The following is a 22509-nucleotide window of genomic DNA, read 5'->3' on the forward strand; positions in this document are numbered from 1 at the left end:
TACTTCACCGTGCAATCTACTAATAAAAGTTTCAATCAATCAATCAATCAAAAACTCTCTTTCGCTCACTCACTGACATCCTCACTCACACACACACACACACACACACACACACACACACACACACACACACACACACACACACACACACACACACACACACACACACATATATATATATATATATATATATATATATATACATATATACATATATGCATATATACATATATACATATATATATATATATACACACACACACATATATATATATATATATATTTTTGTATATATATATATATATATATATATATATATATATATATATATATATATATATATATATATATATATATATATATATATATATATATATATGTACATACATATATACCATACACACACATAAAACATAGTTGACACAGGGGTAGATCTTGCTTTGGTTTTTGGCTGAGACCAGGGATCTTGGGCTCGAAATGGTTGGCCACCACTGGTCTATATTGTCAATATACATACATAATTTAAATTCACAATGACAATGTCCTTTGATGAACATTTCAGTAGTCATTAAGAACATTTGTGTGTTAGGTAGATAGATAGATAGATAGATAGATAGATAGATAGATAGATAGATAGATAGATAGATAGATAGATAGATAGATAGTACTTTATTGATTCCTTCAGGAGAGTTCCCTCAGGAAAATTAGAATTCCAGCAGCAGTGTACAGAATTGAGATCGAATTTAAAAAAGTAAATAATGGGGGTATAAATGGAAACAAAATAGAAAAATATTACAATAGAATAAAAACAAAAAGCATCAATGAGAATACAAATATAACAGTAAAATAAGAATATAACAAGAGAAACTAGGCATTAGTGACCATGTTATGAAAACATATTACACTGTTATTGTTTTGCATCCCCCGTCATTCTAATACCCGCCCTCCCTCCCAGAGAGGAGTTGTACAGTCTAATGGCGTGTGGGACAAAGGAGTTTTTTAGTCTATTAGTCCTGCACTTGGGATGAAGCAGTCTAGCACTGAACAGGCTCCTCTGGCTACTGACAACGGTATGCAGAGGGTGACTGGCATCATCCAGGATGCTCACTAGTTTTTCCACAGTCCTCTTCTCTGCCACCATCACCAGTGAGTCCAGTTTTAGTCCGATCGTAGAACCGTTAGCACCGTCATTAGCATAACGTGAAGGTTGGTGTAGAAAAATGAACTCGCATTGAAGCAAGAAGCCGCGACAGTCTTCAAAATTACCCTCAAAACTTTTAGGACTAGCTATCTTAGGTTCCCGGAGGGGTGTAGCTCCCCCGGTGGCGAGTGTATTGGGTGGGCTAATGACAGGTGTGGGGGGTGTCACCTGACCAGTGCTGAGGTTGTCGATTTTGGACAACAGGTTGGCGAAAGCAACGTCCAATTTGTCCTCCAGGGTGGAAAAACGGATCCGGTGTTGTTGGATGGCAGACTGGAGTGAGGACAAGTCTGCACTGGGGGAAGTCCTAGCCAGAGGTCCGTGCGAAGACTTAGGAGTGCCGTCTGGTTCCATTGTGGTCGGAACGTACTGTTATGTCGTACTGGGGAAGGAGACGGCACGACAACAGGATATCAAGCTCAATAGGTTGTATTGTGTTCTTGATGAGTGAATGGGGTGTGTATGCTACCATGTGTTTGCATGAGAAACAATGTGTGTGAATTTCACCATATAAATACCGTAAGGTTTGTTGAGGTGCGTGTTGAATGCAAAGTGTCCAAATCCAAAGGGAATGATTCAAGAGGGGGGTCCAAGGTCCAAGCGGGGTCGTGGCAGGAGGGCGAAATCCGAAAGTCCAAAACGGGGTCAAGGATCGGGGAGAGCAAGCAGAGTCCAGGAGGGAAATATGGCAGCGGAGGTATACAGCGAGGCTGGGACACGGGTACTGTGGGGAAGAACGAAAGACAACACTGGGATCAGGAAATGAGGCACAAGGAAAAAGGCAAACGAGCGAGAGCTGGAGGGAAGTCAGATACGTGAAGCTTACTGTGAGCAGAGCGACGTTCCGACGACGATGAGTCAGCGTCGAAGGTTCTTATACTGTCGTCCCTCATCAAATCCAGGTACGTTGGGTGTAGATTGCCTCCGGCTGCGCTGGAGTGTGGGCGCGGTCTGCGTGATGAGCGCGGGGGCGTGTCTGGTGCTCTCAGCGCAGCTTCTGAGCGCTGCTGCAGAAGAGGAAAGCACGGAATGCGTGTGCGCCGTAACAAAAACAGGCTTAAATAATAGTCTCTGATTAAAGCAGGTGCGTGAGTCAAACACATGAGACAGGTGAAACTAATCAGTCGTTATGGAAACTAAAACAAACAAGAGAGCGCAAACAGGAACTATGGAGTCTTAAACCGAAAATAACAAAAAACATGATTCAGACCACAGATCATGACAGAAAAGATGTCCAAAACCGAAAAAAACAAGATCAAGATTCATGAGAGGGCGGGAGGGGGACTACTACATCTCCTGTAGTGAGGGGAAGGCTGCTCCTGATATGTACTGAGCAGTTTTAATCACTCGCTGGAGTGCCTTCCTGTCCTTAGCAGTGCAGTTTCCATACCAGACCGTGATTGAGCTGGCAAGGACACTCTCACCCGTACTTCTATAGAAGTTGCTGAGAATTTTGGGTGGCATGCCAAATTTTCTCGGCCTTCTTAGGAAGTACAGTCGCTGCTGGGCTTTCTTTATTGTTTGTTGGTAGTAATAGTCTCTGATTAAAGCAGGTGCGTGAGTCAAACACATGAGACAGGTGAAACTAATCAGTCGTCATGGAAACTAAAACAAACAAGAGAGTGCAAACAGGAACTATGGAGTCTTAAACCGAAAATAACAAAAAACATGATCCAGACCACAGATCATGACAGTTTCCAAGTGCTGTCAAACCTAAAATAACGCTGACAAATGACATCAGGATATCCCAGAAACCGCAGCCGAACTCGAGTAAATAACTGCAACAAATTCCCAGCATGCCACAGCTGATGCAAACATGTCAATGTCATGACTTGGTCCTTGGCGTGGTTCGTTCTCCCAGAAGGCAACGGAAAATTGGCGCGTGCGAGACGTGAATTTAAATACATGTTTATTTAATTAATCAAAAAGGTGCAAACAAAAGGCGCTCACAGCGGAGGTAAAAACTTGACTATGAAAACAAAACTTGCACAAAGGCAGAAACTATGAACAATGAAACAAAAACACTAACTGTGGCATTAATAAACAAAACTTACTTGGCATGGACGTGAACAGGGCAGCATGGACTATGAACATGAAACAGGGTATCAAGAGTGTGAATGTGATGTCGCCAGGCTGACCAACAGAAAATTAAAAGCTTAAATAACACAGACATGATTAACAACAGGTGCGTGACTCAAAACGTGAAAACAGGTGCGTGACATGACGATGTGAACCAGGTGAAACTAATGGTTGCTAAGGTGACAAACAAAAGTGCACAAAAAGCCCAAAAACAAAACCGAACATGACTAAAACAAAACATGATCACACAGACCTGACAGTCTGACAACTTTGCCTCCAGCAGGAAGTGTTTGGAGGTGCGGCTAATGTGTTCTCTGACATTTGGAGCTGCTCAGCGTCTTCAAGCAGATGAAAAGCCAAAGTTCTGCAAACTTTCATCTTCTGCAATTCAGATTTTCCATTGCTCCCCGTTGAAAATCCCACGGGTGGCGCACCAGAACCCAGGTGGACCCGGGAAGAACCGCAGTGAAGGTGAGTGAATCCAAATCCACTTTGTTTATATTTGCAGAGTGCTGCACAACTTCATAAACACGAGACATTGTACATCTAATAAGAGTAAAGCATTTAAAATAATAACAGGTGAAATAATAAAGAACATCAAAACTATAAAGTCGCTTATTTATACGGTGGCCTGGAAAACATTTTTACATTTCATGACTGCAGAGACATTAAAAAAAAAAAAAATAGCTTAAAGACGCAACTTTTTATTCTAGATTTTTACTAATTATGTTAAACTCCTCTTATGTTCTTAATATTTTATTAGCTTTTTTCTATTTTATTTATTGCTATTATTACTATTATTATTCTATCAATGTTAAGTTATTATTAATTTATTGTTATGTATCATCTATATTTATATATTTTTTACATATACTATAAAATATGATTCATACCAATTTTAGATGGCGTTAATTTTAGTTTAGAAATTCCAATTATTATTATAATATTGCCAAAATTGAACACTTTTCTTCTAAAATTGTGACTTATGTCGAGTAAAATTACGACTCTTTTCATAAAATTGCCAATATTTAAAGCTTTTCTGTAAAATTGCGACTGTTATTGAGTAAAATTCCAACTTTCATCATAATATTGCACAAATGTTCCGTTTTTGTAGTTACATTTTGACTTGCGTTGAGTAAAATTATGACTTTTATTATAATACTGCTAAAATGTTATGTTTTTCTTTCTAGAAAGGGTGGTCCTAAAGAGGTAGGCATTTTTCGGAGGTCTCAAGAAGGTACGAAATACGAGAATGTGTGTGTGTGTGTGCGTGTGGGTGTGTGTGTGTGTGTGTGTTTGTGTGTGTCTTTTTTACTTCCCTTTTGGTGTAAAGCACTTTGTGTAGCCACTTGCCTGTGCATGAAAAGTACTGTATAAATAGTGTTTGATTTATTGATGAAAAAATTATAATTACAGAAAAAAATTTAAATAAAACAATTTCAGAAAAAACAATAAACAAAAAGTGAAACAACATGCGTCACACGAATGTTGCAAACCCCAGTGACAGCCACAGCAAACAATATTTTTTTATTTCCTTGTTCGGCTTCACTTAAATCAGTGCTTCTCAAACTTTTTTTGTCATCCCCCACTTTGGACAAGGGGGAGTTTTCAAGCCTCACCTGCCCCCATCGCCCCAACAGAACGCTAATGCCAAGCTTAACATTTTTAAATTTATTGAACATCAAGTAACATCAAGTTGTATACATTCAAACTCAATAACATAAAATAACATCAAGTTCAATAATAAATAAAAAAACTGTGCAGCTGTGGTATAACTTGCATCAAGTTCAATAATAAATATAACAAAAGTGTTATAACTTGCATCAAGTTCAATAATAAATAAAATAAAAGTGCCACTTTGCAATCTTTACACACAAAAAAAAGGAGGAGCTATGCATTTGGCAAGACAGGGTTGTGAACATGAGTTTTACAGTACTCCAGCATTCGTGCCTGCAATGAGCCTGTTTTGCACTGCACAGCTTTTCAAATCGGGGTTGCAGGCTTGACACTGCCACTCTTAAGTCATGCTCAATGTTCAGCTGAGACCTGTATTTCGTTTTGAGTGAAGCAACAGCTGAAAAGCCTATCTCACACAGATAAGATGTGGCAAAGCGGAGAAGAATGGACACAGCTCTCTGCCCGATTAGTGGAAACTCCCTCTCCACTCCAAACCAGAATTGAGAAAGAGTCTGAGTGGTGAACCTCAGCCTCAGGGTGGAGTCAGATGTCAGTTCAATAAACTGGTCCTCCTCAGCAGACATGAAATCAGTAGGTGCTGCAGATAGATTATAAATTAATAGGCTTACTTTATTTTTCATTACATAATACATGCAAATAAATCTGTTTGACAACAATCATCTGGACACAACAATCTGGACTAACATTCCAGTTAGTAGGTAGCATACAACACAGATAAAATGCATGTATAATATATGAGTATAATATTCAATAAAAATGTCAAAATACCAACCTGCTGCATTGAATGGATCCATAACCCAGTTGTACTGAGCACTGTTAATGGGGAAGTATTTGTGAAACATTTCTCTCAGGGAGGAGATGTGTTGCTTGATGCAGGGCATCACTGTGGTGGCACCAGATTCGGTGGTTTCAGCAACCTCACCCAGGTTCTCAAAGGCATCAATATTTTGTTGGTCGAAGCGCCTGCCCCATCCCTCGAGCTTTCGGGAGAATGCAGTGATTTTGTCTGCCAGTTGGGGTATGTGCTTATCCTTGCCTTGGAGCTGAACTCATTCAGCTTGCCAAACATATCGCTGAGATAGGCCAGCTTCAACAGAAATGGTTCATCACTGAACTTGCTTGCAGCCTCATGCATGCGCTCCTCCTCCAAAAAGATCCGAATCTCTGCCCTGAGCTCAAAGACGCGCGACAGCACTTTGCCCCGGGAGAGCCACCTTGCTTCACTGTGAAACAGCACGGCTGTATGATCAGCTCCCATTTCCTCACACAGTGCAGAGAACAGTCGCGCTTTCAGTGGTCGTGTTTTGATCAAATTTACCACGCTCACAACATCTGTTAAAACCTCATTGAGTTCGGGGCTGAGCTGCCTTGACGCGAGTGCTTCCCGGTGAATGACACAGTGTGTCCAATGCGCATTTGGCGCAACCCTCTTTATTAGAGCCTGCAGCCCGTTTCTTGACCCTGCCATGGTCTGTGCGCCATCAGAGCAAAAGCCCACACAGTTTTCCCATTTAAGGTCGTGTTCTTCGAGGAAACTGAACAGCTCATCAGCAGTGGCTCTATTTTTTATGTATTTGCAAAACAGCAAATCCTCGCACAGTGACTCGCCATTCACAAAGCGGACGTATGCGATGAACAGGCAGTCTTTATTGCTGTCAGTAGCTTCGTCCACTTGTAAAGCAAAACGACTTTCGTTTAATTTGTCTACAAGTTGTACCTCAAGATCACTTGCAATGTCGCATATACGTCTCGCAACTGTGTCGTTTGACAATGGGACAGCTTTTAATTTTGCTGCGCTTGTCTCGTCAAGCATGACTGACACCATGTCTATTGCAGCGGGCAGAATGAGCTGCTCAGCAATTGTGTGTGGTTTTTTGCATTGTGCATATCTGTATGCAACTCTATATGAAGCCATTTGAGCGTTACTGTTTACTGATGCAGCTTTTACCATGCGCTTCTCCTGTTGATGGTACACTGCTAGTTTTCTTTGAAAGAAATCAAGTGGCTTATTTACGTGATTGGGGTGTGTGGTTTCGAGGTGTCTCTTTAATTTGTTGGGTCTCATGCTGTCTGCTGCTAGCGGTTTTAGACACAGAACACACAGGGGTCTCTCCTCTACCCCCACCACCGCTGCCGTGAATCCAAGAGCAAGATACCCTTCATCATATTTTCTTTTCGGTTGGCTTTTTGGTTGATTACCGTCAGATTTTTGTTTCTCTGCAGGCGCTGGCTCTGGCTCGACGACCTTTGAGGTGCGAGTCACAAATTTATCGATTTTGTGTAATTGTGGTCCACACATTAGCTTGCTACCCATCCGCGTGAAAGTTTGTTCCGCTTAGCCCCGCTCCCATTAGTTACTGTTGCTATGTCTGTCAAACTTTCGCTCCTACCTAGAAATTTAAAGCCTACAGGAAAAATAAGTAATTTACATTTATTTATATAGCGTATTTCACGGACAGAATCACAAAGTGATTTACAGTGTGTATAGAAATTGAAAGCATAGTAAAAAAAATTTTTTTTAAATTAAAAATTAAAAAAACATTTTAAGTGAAATTTCCTCCCGTTCCTCGCGCCCCACCTGTCATGTCTCTATTCCCCACCAGTGGGGCGCGCCCCACACTTTGAGAAACGCTGACTTAAATGCTTCAATGAATGCCAAATGATTCCATAAACACAACAAATAAACATACTGCAAGATTGCAATGCCTGGTTTATGCGACCTTAAGGTTTTACTACTTACATATAAAATACTACACGGTCTAGCTCCATCCTATCCTGCAGATTGTATTGTACCATATGTCCCGGCAAGACATCTGCGTTCAAAGAACTCCGGCTTATTAGTGATTCCCAGTGCCCAAAAAAAGTCTGCAGGCTATAGAGCGTTTTCTATTCGGGCTCCAGTACTATGGAATGCCCTCCCGGTAACAGTTAGAGATGCTACCTCAGTAGAAGCATTTAAGTCCCATCTTAAAACTCATTTGAATACTCTAGCCTTTAAATAGACCCACTTTTTAGACCAGTTGATCTGCCGTTTCTTTTCTTTTCTCCTCTGCCCGCTCGCCGGGTTATTCCGGTTCCGGTGGCCATGGATGAAGTGCTGGCTGTCCAGAGTTGGGACCCGGGTGGACCGCTCGCCTGTGCATCGGTTGGGGACATCTCTGTGCTGCTGACCCGTCTCCGCTCGGGATGGTCTCCTGCTGGCCCCACTATGGACTGGACTCTCACTATTATGTTAGATCCACTATGGACTGGACTCTTTTACTATTATGTTAGATCCACTAAGGACTGGACTCTCACACTTTTATGTTAGATCCACTAAGGACTGTACTTTCACAATATTATGTCACTCGACATCCATTGCTTTCGGTCTCCCCTAGAGAGGGGGCTTACCCACATATGCCGTTGTGGCTTGTACAGCCCTTTGAGACTTTAGTGATTTAGGGCTATATAAATAAACATTGATTGATTGATTATTAAATAACAATAAGATGGAATATAATAAAGGGGGGACAGGTGTTTGGAATACAATTGAGTGCATTAATAACATGTAGATTGTTACACTAACTGCTTAATTAAGATTGAATAAAAGATCAGCAGAAAAGAAAGACAGTAGTCATTTTTTATCAGAGACTTTCACATCGTAATAATTAGAGAAGGTTAAAACATTGTCATGCAGAGATATCAATACCATTAACCTGTAACAACATGTAATGTACAGATTATCAGAAGCATTTATTCAGGTAGAAATATCGTAGATTACGTTATCAAACAACTTTGACACTCAAAACACGATTGTAACAATCCACAATCTGTTTTGTTAATGCATGAAACTGCTATCTAAACAAAACTAAAACTTAGCATCAATCGGGTCCTGCAGGATTTTGCACGGCGTTTTTTTTCTCTTTAAATTGATTGTCATGGCGGCTTCCTAAAATGCTTTAATTCGAGACAGCTTTTTCAGAAAGTTGCCATGTCTCTCTGAAGCTTATTTTTTTTTGAATGAGCTTGTGATTTTAAACAATTATCAATGTTTTAAGTGTTCCTTGTAACTTTAATCTAAAAAACCTTAGGATTGCTACGAAAAATGGAAAACAAATTCTGTATTGATGTTTTACTCATTTTAATCATACAGGCTTAAAAGTAGACACTAGATGGCAGTAAAAGCACATAGTCAGAGCTCAGTGTCAAATAACTGTACTGTTTTTATCCATCATAACTAATAATAGTAATAATCGATATCATTTTATGTATCATTTCATTTTATTGTCCCCTGTCTGCTCTGTCGTCCACAAGTTACAGACATTCTCCATGTATGTTTTACACTTGAAAATTTTTTGTCCATCTTAAACATTCATTTATGTTCCAACACATTTGTTAAAAGTGATCTATAGCACTCATTTTTGTTGTTAAATGAGAGATTATCATCACGCTCAAACACCTCTAACATGTAATTAGTCAGCAAATGAAAATGTGTTCTTAATTTTCTTACCCTGGAGAAATATATGTTAAATGAATATATAAACTAGGGAGTAAATGGTTATGTACTACATTACCCAGAAACAGGAAGTAGGTCTGAGCTACAACAATTGTGCGGTTTGATCAACAAAGACTTGACACATTGTTACACATTGTTGTTCCTGCTTTGTCTGATGATATATACTGTATATATAAATATATACACACAAGTGTATTGTGTATATATACTGTATATATGAATACATACACACAAGTGTATGGTGTATATACCATACGTACTCCTGACAATCAGCACCTGGAGGTTGGACTTTTGAGAGATAAATGACCTTTATTGTCGTCTCTTCCTGCAGACTGTGGGCAACAACAGTCGTGGTGATGGAGACTTTAGGAGCTGTCGGTGTGAGTACTCAACTTGATTGTGTGTGGCCGAACCTTTGGACTTTTCCCTGAGTCAACTTAGCGCCGCCTCCAGGACTGGAGTGCACTTCCTGTCTCTTTTACAGATGCCAACATCTTTGCTTGACTGTCAGTCCCAGCCGTCTAACCTTGTTGTTGTCCTTGTGTGTCCCAGACTGGTGTAGACCTTTTGGATGAGACCATCCGCTTGTGCTTAACCATCCATGAGATGGTGGAGAAGGCCAAGTGCAACAAGCAGCGCTGCCAGGAGCTGGTCAACCAGGTGCGTCGCTTGGAGGAAATGGTGGAGAGCCTCAGAGGTCGGCCTCAAGGCATCAGCCCCGACGTCAGATCCAATCTTCTGGAGCTCATCAAGACTCTGGAGAAGGCCAAGAAGTTGGTGAAAAAAGTCTCCAAAGCCAAAAAAGTTGTCAGGTTCTTCAACGCCAACAACCACAAATCCAAGCTCAAAAAGCTCACCAAGAAAATCAGCGAGGACGTGCAGATGCTGTCCATGGCGCTACAGATCCATGATGGCAACGTCCCGGATAACGTCTACAGCCCCAATTGTCACCCCACACTATGGTGGTGTTGCACAATATGGTACTGTTGCATTTGTTGCAGATCTTCCTCCCAGCCAATTTAAGCTTCTGGGCTCCCCCCAAGTTCTTTTAAGCTTCTGGTCTCCCCCCAAGTTCTTTTGATGACTTAAGCTGAGTTCAAATTGTACACCAGACAGAATGGGTATTTTGTTGTTTATTGTCAAAGCTTTGATAATAATGAGACCAGCCTTGCATAAACTATTCACATGCGTGGCTCTCCCCGGTCTGCCCTCGCTTCGCCCTCCCCGTTCTCTCTTCCCTTGTTGTTTTGACTACTCCCTGTTATCTCTACTCTGACACATTCCAATGCTAGAAGGCCGACACATTACTTTGTAGACTAGAAAAAAGGAAGAATACTAGCTATTTTGTATATGACTATGGAAGTAAAAAAGTAACACTTAAATATGGATATATGGAAAAGATCTGGTTCCATCAATTCCCCCTTCAAGATCTTATAAAAATATCTTTATCACTAGTACAACACTTATAAAGCATGCCCCTTTTTGAGCAAGCTAGAAATAAAATAAAAGCATATTTACATGGGAGATAGATGGAGGGAATCCACGTCAATGTCGTCATGGTCAGGGAAGGAAACCAACAATTCTCGAAAGTCTTAAAGTCACCACCTTGCTAGACCCCCTTCAAAGACATCACAAACCTAGAAACAGGGTGGGGTTGACCTTTGACTGCTCTAACAATGATGCGGGTGCATAGAGACCTAGCACAGGGGGCGATAAAGCAACCGCATGAAGCTATAATGGCCAAGAAAACTTTAAAGGAGACTAGGGCAGACTTAATTAGGTCAGTCCACCTGCCAACGGTGGTTTAGAGCCAAACTTTAAAGGGGTCAGAGGCACCGGAAACTTCAGTAAGTTCCTTAGACAGGGCTTGAAGGCCCTCTAAGGCCCTCTTAACTGAGCCTTCGGGGGCAGTGTTGTTAGGAATGAAGGTACAGCATTGGTCACCATTGCACACACACCTTCTTCCTTGGCCGGAATGCGGTCAAGGGCTATGCGGTTCTGGATGGCCATGAGGGAGGTCGGGGCAAGTTGTTCAGCAAGTCCCTCAACAGCGTCACGAGTCAGGTTGGTCAGTCTCAACAGATTATAAAAAACATAGTTAATGCGTTCAACATTTTTAGTAGCAGTCACAGGGAAAATAGCACCAATGATAGGAAGGTTTTCGAAACCTGCACAGGATTCACACCACAATTTATGTTGTGAGGGGACCTCCCTAGGTTGGCCTATTGCATCAAAGTAAACACCATCAGGGTTTATCGTCAAATCGAAGGAGCCCGTTACACTTCTCCGAAATAAAACATGGCGGCATCGGCGGGGAGTTAGAGAGGCCGCTGAGACAGAAGTTACAAGGGGAGTTAATTTGGTACCCACTAGGGTGAGTGGGGTCATCAGTCTAACCATAGCACAAAGCCCTACGGATAACGTTGGGATTCTAATGTACAATCTGTGCTCCCCACAATACCAGAATAAGTCAGCTCGTGCCCAAGGGCCTATCCTTGAGCCATCTATCAGTGTGGTGCACCAGGAAGGGTTAATGTCACCCAATTTGTTGGGGGACGAAGAGGGTCCTGTGAATTGAAAACACGTGTAATTCAGCTTTTGGGCCACAAAGGGAAGAAGTCGGGTGGAATTGTCAACAGGAGGGTACACACTAGCCAACAAATCACAACCTGGCGGCGTGGGTTCAGAAAACAAGGAAATATGACAGTTTGAGCCATTTGTGTCAGTCAACTTAAAAGGGGCGGGGTAAGTGTGGGGAAAGGGACGTCCACCGGAACAAGCAACACAGTCACCCAGGTTTTGGCATCCACCTGAGCCACAGGTTTATCTGTACCTGCTACTAAGGTCAAAGTTACCAGGCCTTCGGTGGTGATGTCATTAGTATGCACACATGTGAGAGCCTTTGAAACACCACTGAGGTGGGGTGGTACTTTAGGTGCTACAGAGGGTGTAGAGGTAGTTAACGCCCTCTCAAGGACATTAATTTTAATAATTCCTTTTGAGTCTGTATCAGTCTGGTCAACCCCTAAAACAACATAAAAGGGACGAGGGGCACCACTTCCCAGAGTATGTTGTCTGCTTCCGATACCAATGGTTCAGGGTTGAGTCGTAACAAAGATAGAGGTTATTACCACGGTAACAGCTATTGTGTCCCCTGTAATTAATCACACTGCACAGGTCAAAAAATAAGTCTTGCTATCCCCTTTGACCCAGTCTATTTAAAGTCTGCTGTATGTTCTAAGACACTTGTCAGTCACTGTCATCGGGAAGGAAGAACTGAGACACAAAGACAGTAGAACAAGCCCAAGCACCAGTCCGTCAGGGAATACTACTGGGTGTAACATCCTGCCTTTAGCATATGGATTGGTCTCAAATAAGGAAATACAATATAGAAGTTTAAAAGAGTAATGCAGGTAGAAAATCTCTCAGCGTCGGCTTCTGGGCTATAGGACTATGTGTGTGTAATTAAAGCCTCGCTCTTCTATGACCTAGGGGGAGAGGTTACTAGCACAATCACCCCTTTCAGTGTGTTTCTTCGGTAGACACACACTAAAAATGAGTCGTTTTCTGCTCCCGTTCTTCTTCAGATGCCTCAGGCTCAAAAGGCGCCGCTAGGGGGTCGAGAGGGGCAGATGATGTGTTGATGGGTTCGAGAGGGGCAGATGATGTGGTGATGTCAGCAATGACATCCGCTGGTGATCTGTCAGGTTCTTCAGCAGGAGTGCAGAGGGAGAGGTGGTACCAGGTGTCCCCTTTACCAGCCAGTCGAAGGGCGTGGGACGTCCATTCCACGACCTTGAAGGGACCAGTCCACCTGGGCTCCGTCCACTTGCGTTTTATGACCTTGATCTTGACCCTCTCAACGGGCGGAAGGGAATCTGGAGTGGCGGGCTGTCATCCTCGAATCTGTACAGAAGAACTGGCACACAAATTCTGCATTTTGTGTAAAATACCATTTTGGTTTTGCGTTGATTCCTCCTTCCATGGGCGGCTGCTGGTCCTGGGAAGGGCTGACCTGTATGCAGCTCATAGGGTGAAAAAACTCAAAGGGCGGTAAAACAGTTTTATTCACGGACATTCGAATGATCATTAACGCTAATTGCAACATGTCTATCCAATTCAATTTGGTCTGTGCACAGATTTAGCCAATTAGTTTTTGATGTCCTGGTCCATCCTTTCAACCTTACCCTGGGACTGAGGATGGTACCCCAAACCTGTGTTCTAGTCCGAGAACCTTTTCGACCAAGGCTAAGTGAGTATTTTTAAAATGGGTGCCGTTATCTGACCTAATCTTTTTGGGGAAACCAAGTCGGGGTATTAGGTCATTCACAAGTCATTTAATTACTGATATTGCATCCTCTTTTGAGGTTGGGGTTGCTTCCGACCAACCAATGTAATTGTCAACACAAGTCAGCAAGTACCTTTTCCCTTGCACCGGATTGATCATATCAATGAAATCAAAGACTATACATGGTTCACCCTCACCTCCTCCATATTCCCAATTGATCTACTAAACTACTATCGCTGTGCAAAATCGTTATTTTCAAATTAAAATTTAGTGTTTCTGAAAAAGGGACTGTGTTAGTAATACTATCACTTTCAGAAACATCTAAGAAAAAGGTCAGCTAATAGTCAAGTACAGCAAGAGCAGAGGCGGAGGACAGGTCATGTTTGAGGTCAATGAAAGTCTCTTTAGCCTCTGTGGTCCACTGGGGGGTGGTATTAGGGTAGGGGACTCCTTAGCGATATCACAAATAACTCAAAGTCAACTAAATTTTATGTAACTTATTCAATATGGTGAAAGCGACAAAATATGCTTATATTTATATTGACACAATTACTAGAAAAATACTAACCTTATGGCACATGCTTTAGCAATAGTAATTTCATATTTTACTACCCCTGGTGGCCACAATAATTCATTAAGTCAAACACATGTTGTAGAAAGTTGAACGATGCGGACACGTTTGTTACTGAATACTTTCTATCAGACTTCTGTCATGACGACTATGTGTATGTAATAAGCAACTATAATTGTTTGTTATGCTTAAATGTGTAATGTGTCGTTTTAGCTCAGCTGTTGTATAGCTGCTAGCTCCTCGTAGCCTACAGTCGGGGTGTCTAAAGTGCAGCCCATAGCTAAGTGTTTAACAGAAAACTTAAACAATTAAAAATGTGGTATTTGTGTGTCAGATCAATGTGTGGCAGCTACGCCATGTCTTATCATTGGACCTAAGTTCTTTGGTTTTGTAGGCGGGACAGAGATCAAGGGAACAATGTGGGACAACAATTGTGTCCATCTTATACCATGCTAGCTGTTACAAATATAGGTCAACATGAGCAGCCACACCTTGAGTTCCAACATATATAAATATAAAAAGGAGTCAAAGGTCTCCTGGTATGAGTGTCTAACTGGTGATCATAGCATATGGCGAGTCGGGTGGCGGAACACACGGAAGCATCTCAGTCAGCCAGGGTTTTCACTGTTAGAGCAGTTGGATGTCAGCCATTCCTGTTGTTTCAGGCTGTGGTATGAGCTCATGGAGGAGCCTTGGTAGTGGTGTCGCAGCTTGGTGGTTGAGCCGTCAGGTAACACCAGGAGGGTTCCTTCTGTGCGATATTGAATGTCAGGGTACAGTCTGTAAAGGAGGTCATTACCAATTAGGCAGGGTGTGTGCAGGTCAACCACGAAGGGGTGCTTCAGTGTGTGTCCAGCAATCTGAATCGGAAGTGGTTTGGAGACAGGTAACCTTCTTGTGACCCCAGCGAGGCCTTCAACCTTTAAAAAGGAAGCACACAGTTTCTTTGGAACTACTGCATTCAAAAGTGAGTGTGTACCGCCAGTGCAATAATGAACTGATAAAATTGTCCATTGACAACTATGTCCAGCAGGGGGCCTGTCTGTATTTCCTGCTGGGGCTCCTTTGCCACGCTGGTATGATGTTTTGGCTGCAAACCGGGGCCTGTCTCGTTCAGAGGAGTTAGGACATTCACGTTGCCAGTGACCCGGCAGGTCACAGATGTAACAGTTTTCACCCCGGACTGGCCTTGAAGCACCGTGTTGTCCACTACCCGAGTCCAACCGTCTGGTCGCACGTCTGTTGAGGATTCTTTCCTCCACCTGTTGGAACTCAGAAGCAAGGTCACCCACTGCTGAATATACCCTAGCTGATCTTTGACCTTTTGGTTCTTTTGACTTTTTATCTTCAGCGATCTGTAATTTAAGTAGTTGTTTCCTTGTTGCTCTGTCATTAGCCTTATCATCCCCATCCTGCTTAGTCCAATTCTGCATGTGGTGGATAAGATGTCCCTGCCATGTGTTGTTTTTGGCACCGTGTATATCAGGGTTAGCTTTGTCCAAAGTGTTTAGCCAAAGGTTCCCTCCCTGAGGTACAGGTGGGAAAGCAAGGTCAACAATGGCTTGCATGTATGTGACGGCAAAAGACTTATATTGAAGTAGGCCCCTATTGTTAGTGTCATTTGTCAAAAATGTCTACTGGAGGAAAATGGTCAGACGTGCAAAGGAAGGGGTTAACAATTTGCGAAGGTAGGATCAATCTTAGAGGGGCAGTGTGAGTACCTCCTTCGTTTGTCACTGGAGTAGGGGGCTGTGGCTTAGTCAAAGTCTGGGCGGGTCGTTTAAATTGTCTGGCGCATGCGTTGTAGTCGTAAGACCAGTCAGTCCATTTTTTCATATTCGTCTCAATAATTATAAGTTCTTTCGCGGCATTTCTTTTTTACATGTAATCCCTGCTTACTTTTATCATACGCCAAACTCTTAAATTCTCGAGCACCAACTTTCTCCCTGCTCCTTTTTTTTTTTCTTCTGCGTGTTTCATTGCCACCAGCGCACACTCACAAGCAAGCGCTTACACACACACACACACACACACACACACACACACACACACACAAAAAAGCTGCATGAAAGCTCTCTCTCTGCGTTTCACTTGACCATAAAACTTCTAGTACGTTTCTTAATTTACCAAACGTTTGAGTTCACGACTTTACGAGTGTTGTAAAATCCCTCTTAACCCTTTCAAGGAACGTTCTCTTTTTTTATTTTTATTTTTTTACTCTACCTGCTAATTTCATTGTCGACAACAGTGCATTCAATTGATCATTGAACGGCAGCCAATCATCACATTTTGCCTGACCCCCATCACATTCCTGTCTGTCACACTCCATGGCCATTGTGTCTATTTTTCTTCAGAAGGGCCTCTAACCCGTTAAACTTATCGTACAATACGCAGGGCCTCTAACCCGTTAAACTTATCGTACAATACGCAGGGCCTCTAACCCGTTACCATTCGACAGGCCTCTAACCCGTTACCATTTTTCGTACCATACAAAGGCCTCTAACCCGTTACTCTTTTAGGAGACGACCAACGACCCAGGGTGAGCCACACCCAACTATTAGTTCACTCGTCAATGAAACTGCCCGTCACGGTAGTCGAGACACAATGACGTGAGTTGACCACTTATTTACAACTTTAATGGAATGGCGGGCACGGCAAAAATGCAATCAATCTATCAAAATCACCACTCTGCGTCTGGGGTACAAAACAGTGTTTGACTTACAGACTTCAAGACAGACTCCTAAAGCAGATTTTATCAAAAGGCTCAGCTTACCTTAAACTGTGTTGGCCAAGTGAGTCTGTCGAGAAGAGTGCAAGAGAATGTCCAATTCGTCAGCGTGTCATCCCGGACGAGCCCCCAAATTGTTGCGTTTGGACCAGATGTTCTTCCCAGGGAATTTAAGCTTCTGGTCTCCCCCCAAGTTCTTTTGATGACTTAAGCTGAGTTCAAATTGTACACCAGACAGAATGGGTATTTTGTTGTTTATTGTCAAAGCTTTGATAATAATGAGACCAGCCTTGCATAAACTATTCACACGCGTCTGCCCTCGCTTCGCCCTCCCCGTTCTCTCCTCCCTTGTTGTTTTGACTACTCCCTGTTATCTCTACTCTGACACATTCCAATGCTAGAAGGCCGACACATTACTTTGTAGACTAGAAAGAAGGAAGAATACTAGCTATTTTGTATATGACTATGGAAGTAAAAAGGTAACACTTAAATATGGATATATGGAAAAGATCTGGTTCCATCAGTACCCACCTCCACCGTCACCATGGTACCCAGGTTACCCCTCACCATTGTCCCCACGTCGTCTGTACCACTCACAATGTTCCATAAGTTACCCTAGTTACCCCTCACCATTGTCCCCACATCGTTCGTACCACTCACAATGTTCCATAAGTTACCCCTCACCATTGTCCCCACGTCGTCCGTACCACTCACAATGTTCCATAAGTTAGCCTAGTTACCCCTCACCATTGTCCCCACGTCGTTCGTACCACTCACAATGTTCCATAAGTTACCCCTCACCATTGTTCCCACGTCTTCTGTACCACTCACAATGTTCCATAAATCGGCTAGAAACAGAAGATCTGGGGTGCGGTGTCGTCCTTCTGAATCTCTTGTGTCACAAGCGGAGGCGCGCTCTGTGTGTGTCTGGGTGTGGGGATAGGGGAGGGGGGGAAGGGAGGGGGGTGTGCTATACAACGTAAACCGTTGGCCAACCAAAAAGTAACCACAGAACATAGTGTTCTGTGGTTACTTTGTGGTTGGCCAAGCGGACGTGACGACAGGCTGTCCTCACTCAGGTCCGCACGGACCTGGAGGGGGCGTGCCTTAAGTCCGGCTGGAAATCGAGAGAAATTCGAGAGAATGGTTGTCCCGGGGAGAGGCACTGAAATTCGGGAGGGTTGGCAAGTGTGAGATATTCTAACTTCTTTTTTTTTGTCGAGCACAAAGAAAAGAACATTTTAGTTAAATGTAAGTTGTGTCTTGGATCAAAGATCCCGTGTACTGCCCAAAACAACAATTCAAATCTGCCTAGTTAGGCTTTGTGTATGTCACGTGTGCCTTCCTTAGGTGAAGCCAGGTTTACAGCTATGTTGTTATTATGCTGTTTGTTACTTATGTATGTTATGTTGCAGCTATTTAAAATAGTTGTGTCAATTTGTTCTGGCCTGAAATAAATTGGCCCTTTGAAACATATCTTTGTCTTTGTGTGTTGTATGTAGACCACATTGCTTAGCAGAGTTCAGTGATGCAAATGCATGTCAAGTTGATCAACAGATTGTATTATTCTCCAGTGCAATAACAGTACTGAAATGAAGGCTAAAAGGGCATTAATGGGAGCTTTTAAAAAAAAAAAGAAGAAAAAAAAAAGTAACAAGTTACTTTTCACAGTAACGCATTACTTTTTGGTGTAAGTAACTGAGTTAGTAACTGAGTTACTTTTGAAATAAAGTAACTAGTAACTGTAACTAGTTACTGGTTTTCAGTAACTAACCCAACACTGTCCCTAAGTTACCCCTCACCATTGTCCCCACGTCGTCCGTACCCCTCACCATGGTCCCTAAGTTACCCGTCACCATGCCGCCTATGTCCCCCGTCACCATGGTCCCTAAGTTACCCGTCACCATGGTCCCTAAGTTACCCGTCACCATGCCGCCCATGTCACCCCTCACCATGGTCCATAAGTTACCCGTCACCATGCCGCCCATGTCCCTCGTCACCATGCCGCCCATGTCACCCCTCACCATTCCGCCCATGTCCCCCGTCACCATGCCGCCTATGTCCCCCGTCACCATGGTCCCTAAGTTACCCGTCACCATGGTCCCTAAGTTACCCGTCACCATGCCGCCCATGTCACCCCTTACCATGGTCCCTAAGCAACCCGTCACCATGCCGCCCATGTCCCCCGTCACCATGCCGCCCATGTCACCCCTCACCATGCCGCCCATGTCCCCCGTCACCATGTCGCCCATGTCCCCCGTCACCATGGTCCCTAAGTTACCCGTCACCATGGTCTCTAAGTTACCCGTCACCATGCCGCCCATGCCGCCCATGTCACCCCTCACCATGCCGCCCATGTCCCCCATCACCATGCCGCCTATGTCCCCCGTCACCATGGTCCCTAAGTTACCCGTCACCATGCCGCTCATGTCCCCCGTCACCATGGTCCCTATGTCACCCCTCACCATGCCGCCCATGTCCCCCGTCACCATGCCGCCTATGTCCCCCGTCACCATGGTCCCTAAGTTACCCGTCGCCATGCCGCCCATGTCCCCTGTCACCATGCCGCCCATGTCACCCCTCACAATGGTCCCTAAGTTACCCCTCACCATGCCGCCCATGTACCCCGTCACCATGCCGCCCATGTCACCCCTCACCATGGTCCCTAAGTTACCCGTCACCATGCCGCCTATGTCACCCTTCACCATGGTCCCTAAGTTACCCGTCACCATTCCGCCCATGTCCCCCGTCACCATGGTCCCTAAGTTACCCGTCACCGTGCCGCCCATGGCCCCCGTCACCATGGTCCCTAAGTTACCCGTCACCATGGTCCCTAAGTTACCCGTCACCATGCCGCCCATGTCACCCCTCACCATGGTCCCCAATCCACAATTACCCGTCACCATGCCGCCCATGTCCCCCGTCACCATGCCGCCCATGTCACCCCTCACCATGTCGCCCATGTCCCCCATCACCATGCCGCCTATGTCCCCCGTCACCATGGTCCCTAAGTTACCCGTCACCATGCCGCTCATGTCCCCCGTCACCATGGTCCCTATGTCACCCCTCACCATGCCGCCCATGTCCCCCGTCACCATGCCGCCTATGTCCCCCGTCACCATGGTCCCTAAGTTACCCGTCACCATTCCGCCCATGTCCCCTGTCACCATGCCGCCCATGTCACCCCTCACCATGGTCCCTAAGTTACCCGTCAACATGCCGCTTATGTCACCCCTCACCATGGTCCTTAAGTTACCCGTCACCATTCCGCCCATGTCCCCCGTCACCATGGTCCCTAAGTTACCCGTCACCATGCCGCCCATGTCCCCTGTCACCATGCCACCCATGTCACCCCTCACCATGGTCCCTAAGTTACCCGTCAACATGCCGCCTATGTCACCCCTCACCATGGTCCTTAAGTTACCCGTCACCATCCCGCCCATGTCCCCCGTCACCATGGTCCCTAAGTTACCCGTCACCATTCCGCCCATGTCCCCCGTCACCATGGTCCCTAAGTTACCCGTCACCATGGTCCCTAAGTTACCCGTCACCATGCCGCCCATGTCCCCCGTCACCATGGTCCCGCCCGACGTGACGCAGCCGCAGAAAAACAAAGGGAAAAAGAAAAAGTACAAGAGCCAGTCGGTTGATTTCTAGAAGCAAACCATGTCGTGTGGACCTGCTGAGGTGAAAGGTCAGTGAGGTGAAAGGTCAGGGAGATGGCGCCGCATTGAGTTTTCTTCGTCACTTTCTACAACAGGATGTTCTGTACTCGGATTCGACTTCTACTTAGTTTTTACTTGTTCCACTAATTAATTGTCAGGTTTAATCTAATTATTAGCACTATTAAAGGCCTACTGATATGAAATGTTCTTATTTAAACGGGAATAGCAGATCCATTCTATGTGTCATACTTGATCATTTCGCAATATTGCCATATTTTTGCTGAAAGGATTTAGTAGAGAACATCGACGATAAAGTTTTGGTCGCTGATAAAAAAGCCTTGCCTGTACCGGAAGTAGCGTGACGTCGCAGGTTGAAGGGCTCCTCACATTTGCACATTGTTTACACCAGCAGCGAGAGCAATTCGGACCGAGAAAGCGACGATTACCCCATTAATTTGAGCCAGGATGAAAGATTTGTGGATGAGGAATGTGAGAGTGAAGGATTAGAGTGCAGTGCAGGACATATCTTTTTTCACTCTGACCGTATCTTAGGTACAAGGGCTCATTGGATTCCACACTTTCTCCTTTTTCTATTGTGGATCACGGATTTGTATTTTAAACAACCTCGGATACTATATCCTCTTGAAAATGAGAGTCGAGAACACGAAATGGACATTCACAGTGACTTTTATCTCCACGACAATACATCGGCGAAGCTACGGAGCTAACGTGATAGCATCGTGCTTAACTGCATATAGAAACAGACGAAATAAGCCCCTGACTGGAAGGATAGACAGAAGATCATCAATACTATTATTACTATTAAACCCTGGACCTGTAACCACACGGTTAATGCTGTACCGCCTGGCGAAGCCTAGCAATGCTGTTGCTAACGACGCCATTGAAGCTAACTTAGCTACGGGACTTTGACAGAGCTATGCTAAAAACATTAGCTCTCCACCTACGCCAGCTCTCATCTGCTCATCACGACCCGTGCTTACCTCCGTTCCAGCGATCGACGGTGCGACGAAGGACTTCACCACGATGATCGGTGCGGTCGGCGGCCCGGAGACGGAGGAAGTCAAGGTGAGGACAGCGGCACAGCGGCGCGGCGGCGTTGTAGCTTTCGACGACACCCCGGCCGCCATCAGAGTCGGCAAGAAACATATATTTCCCCAAAGTTACGTACGTGACATGCACATAGCGCCACGCACGTACGGGCAAGCGATCAAATGTTTGGAAGCCAAAGCTGTACTCACGGTAGCGCGTCTGCTATCCAACTCAAAGTCCTCCTGGTTGTCTTGCTGCAGCCAGCCGCTAATACACCGATCCCACCTACAGCTTTCTTCTTCGCAGTCTCCATTGTTAATTAAACAAATTGCAAAAGATTCACCAACACAGATGTCCAGAATACTGTGGAATTTTGCGATGAAAACAGAGCTGTTTGTATTGGGATACAATGGTGTCCCAATACTTCCGCTTCAACCCTTGACGTCACGCGCATACGTCATCATACATAGACGTTTTCAGCCGGAAGTTTCCCGGGAAATTTAAAATTGCACTTTATAAGTTAACCCGGCTGTATTGGCATGTGTTGCAATGTTAAGATTTCATCATTGATATATAAACTATCAGACTGCGTGGTCGGTAGTAGTGGGTTTCAGTAGGCCTTTAATATGGATGCTCGCTAACTTCCTGGTTGGCTGGTTTTGTCTCTGTTCTGCGTTCCCACATTCTCACATGCCAGGAACTCCACATCAACACGGAACGTTCTACTTTGACCG

At 44.2% G+C, this 22509-nt stretch overlaps 1 protein-coding gene across 1 annotated transcript; it reads left to right on the plus strand.

Annotated features, from left to right (window-relative positions):
- The first annotated feature begins 18917 nt into the window (after nt 1-18917).
- Nucleotides 18918-20717, plus strand: LOC133645963 (uncharacterized). The gene has a single exon (XM_062040886.1). It carries the CDS (start codon nt 18918-18920, stop codon nt 20715-20717), a length of 1800 nt encoding a protein of 599 aa, XP_061896870.1.
- The last annotated feature ends 1792 nt before the right edge of the window (nt 20718-22509 follow it).

The sequence above is a fragment of the Entelurus aequoreus genome, linkage group LG03 (genome assembly GCF_033978785.1).
Source record: "Entelurus aequoreus isolate RoL-2023_Sb linkage group LG03, RoL_Eaeq_v1.1, whole genome shotgun sequence".
NCBI lineage: Eukaryota > Metazoa > Chordata > Actinopteri > Syngnathiformes > Syngnathidae > Entelurus > Entelurus aequoreus.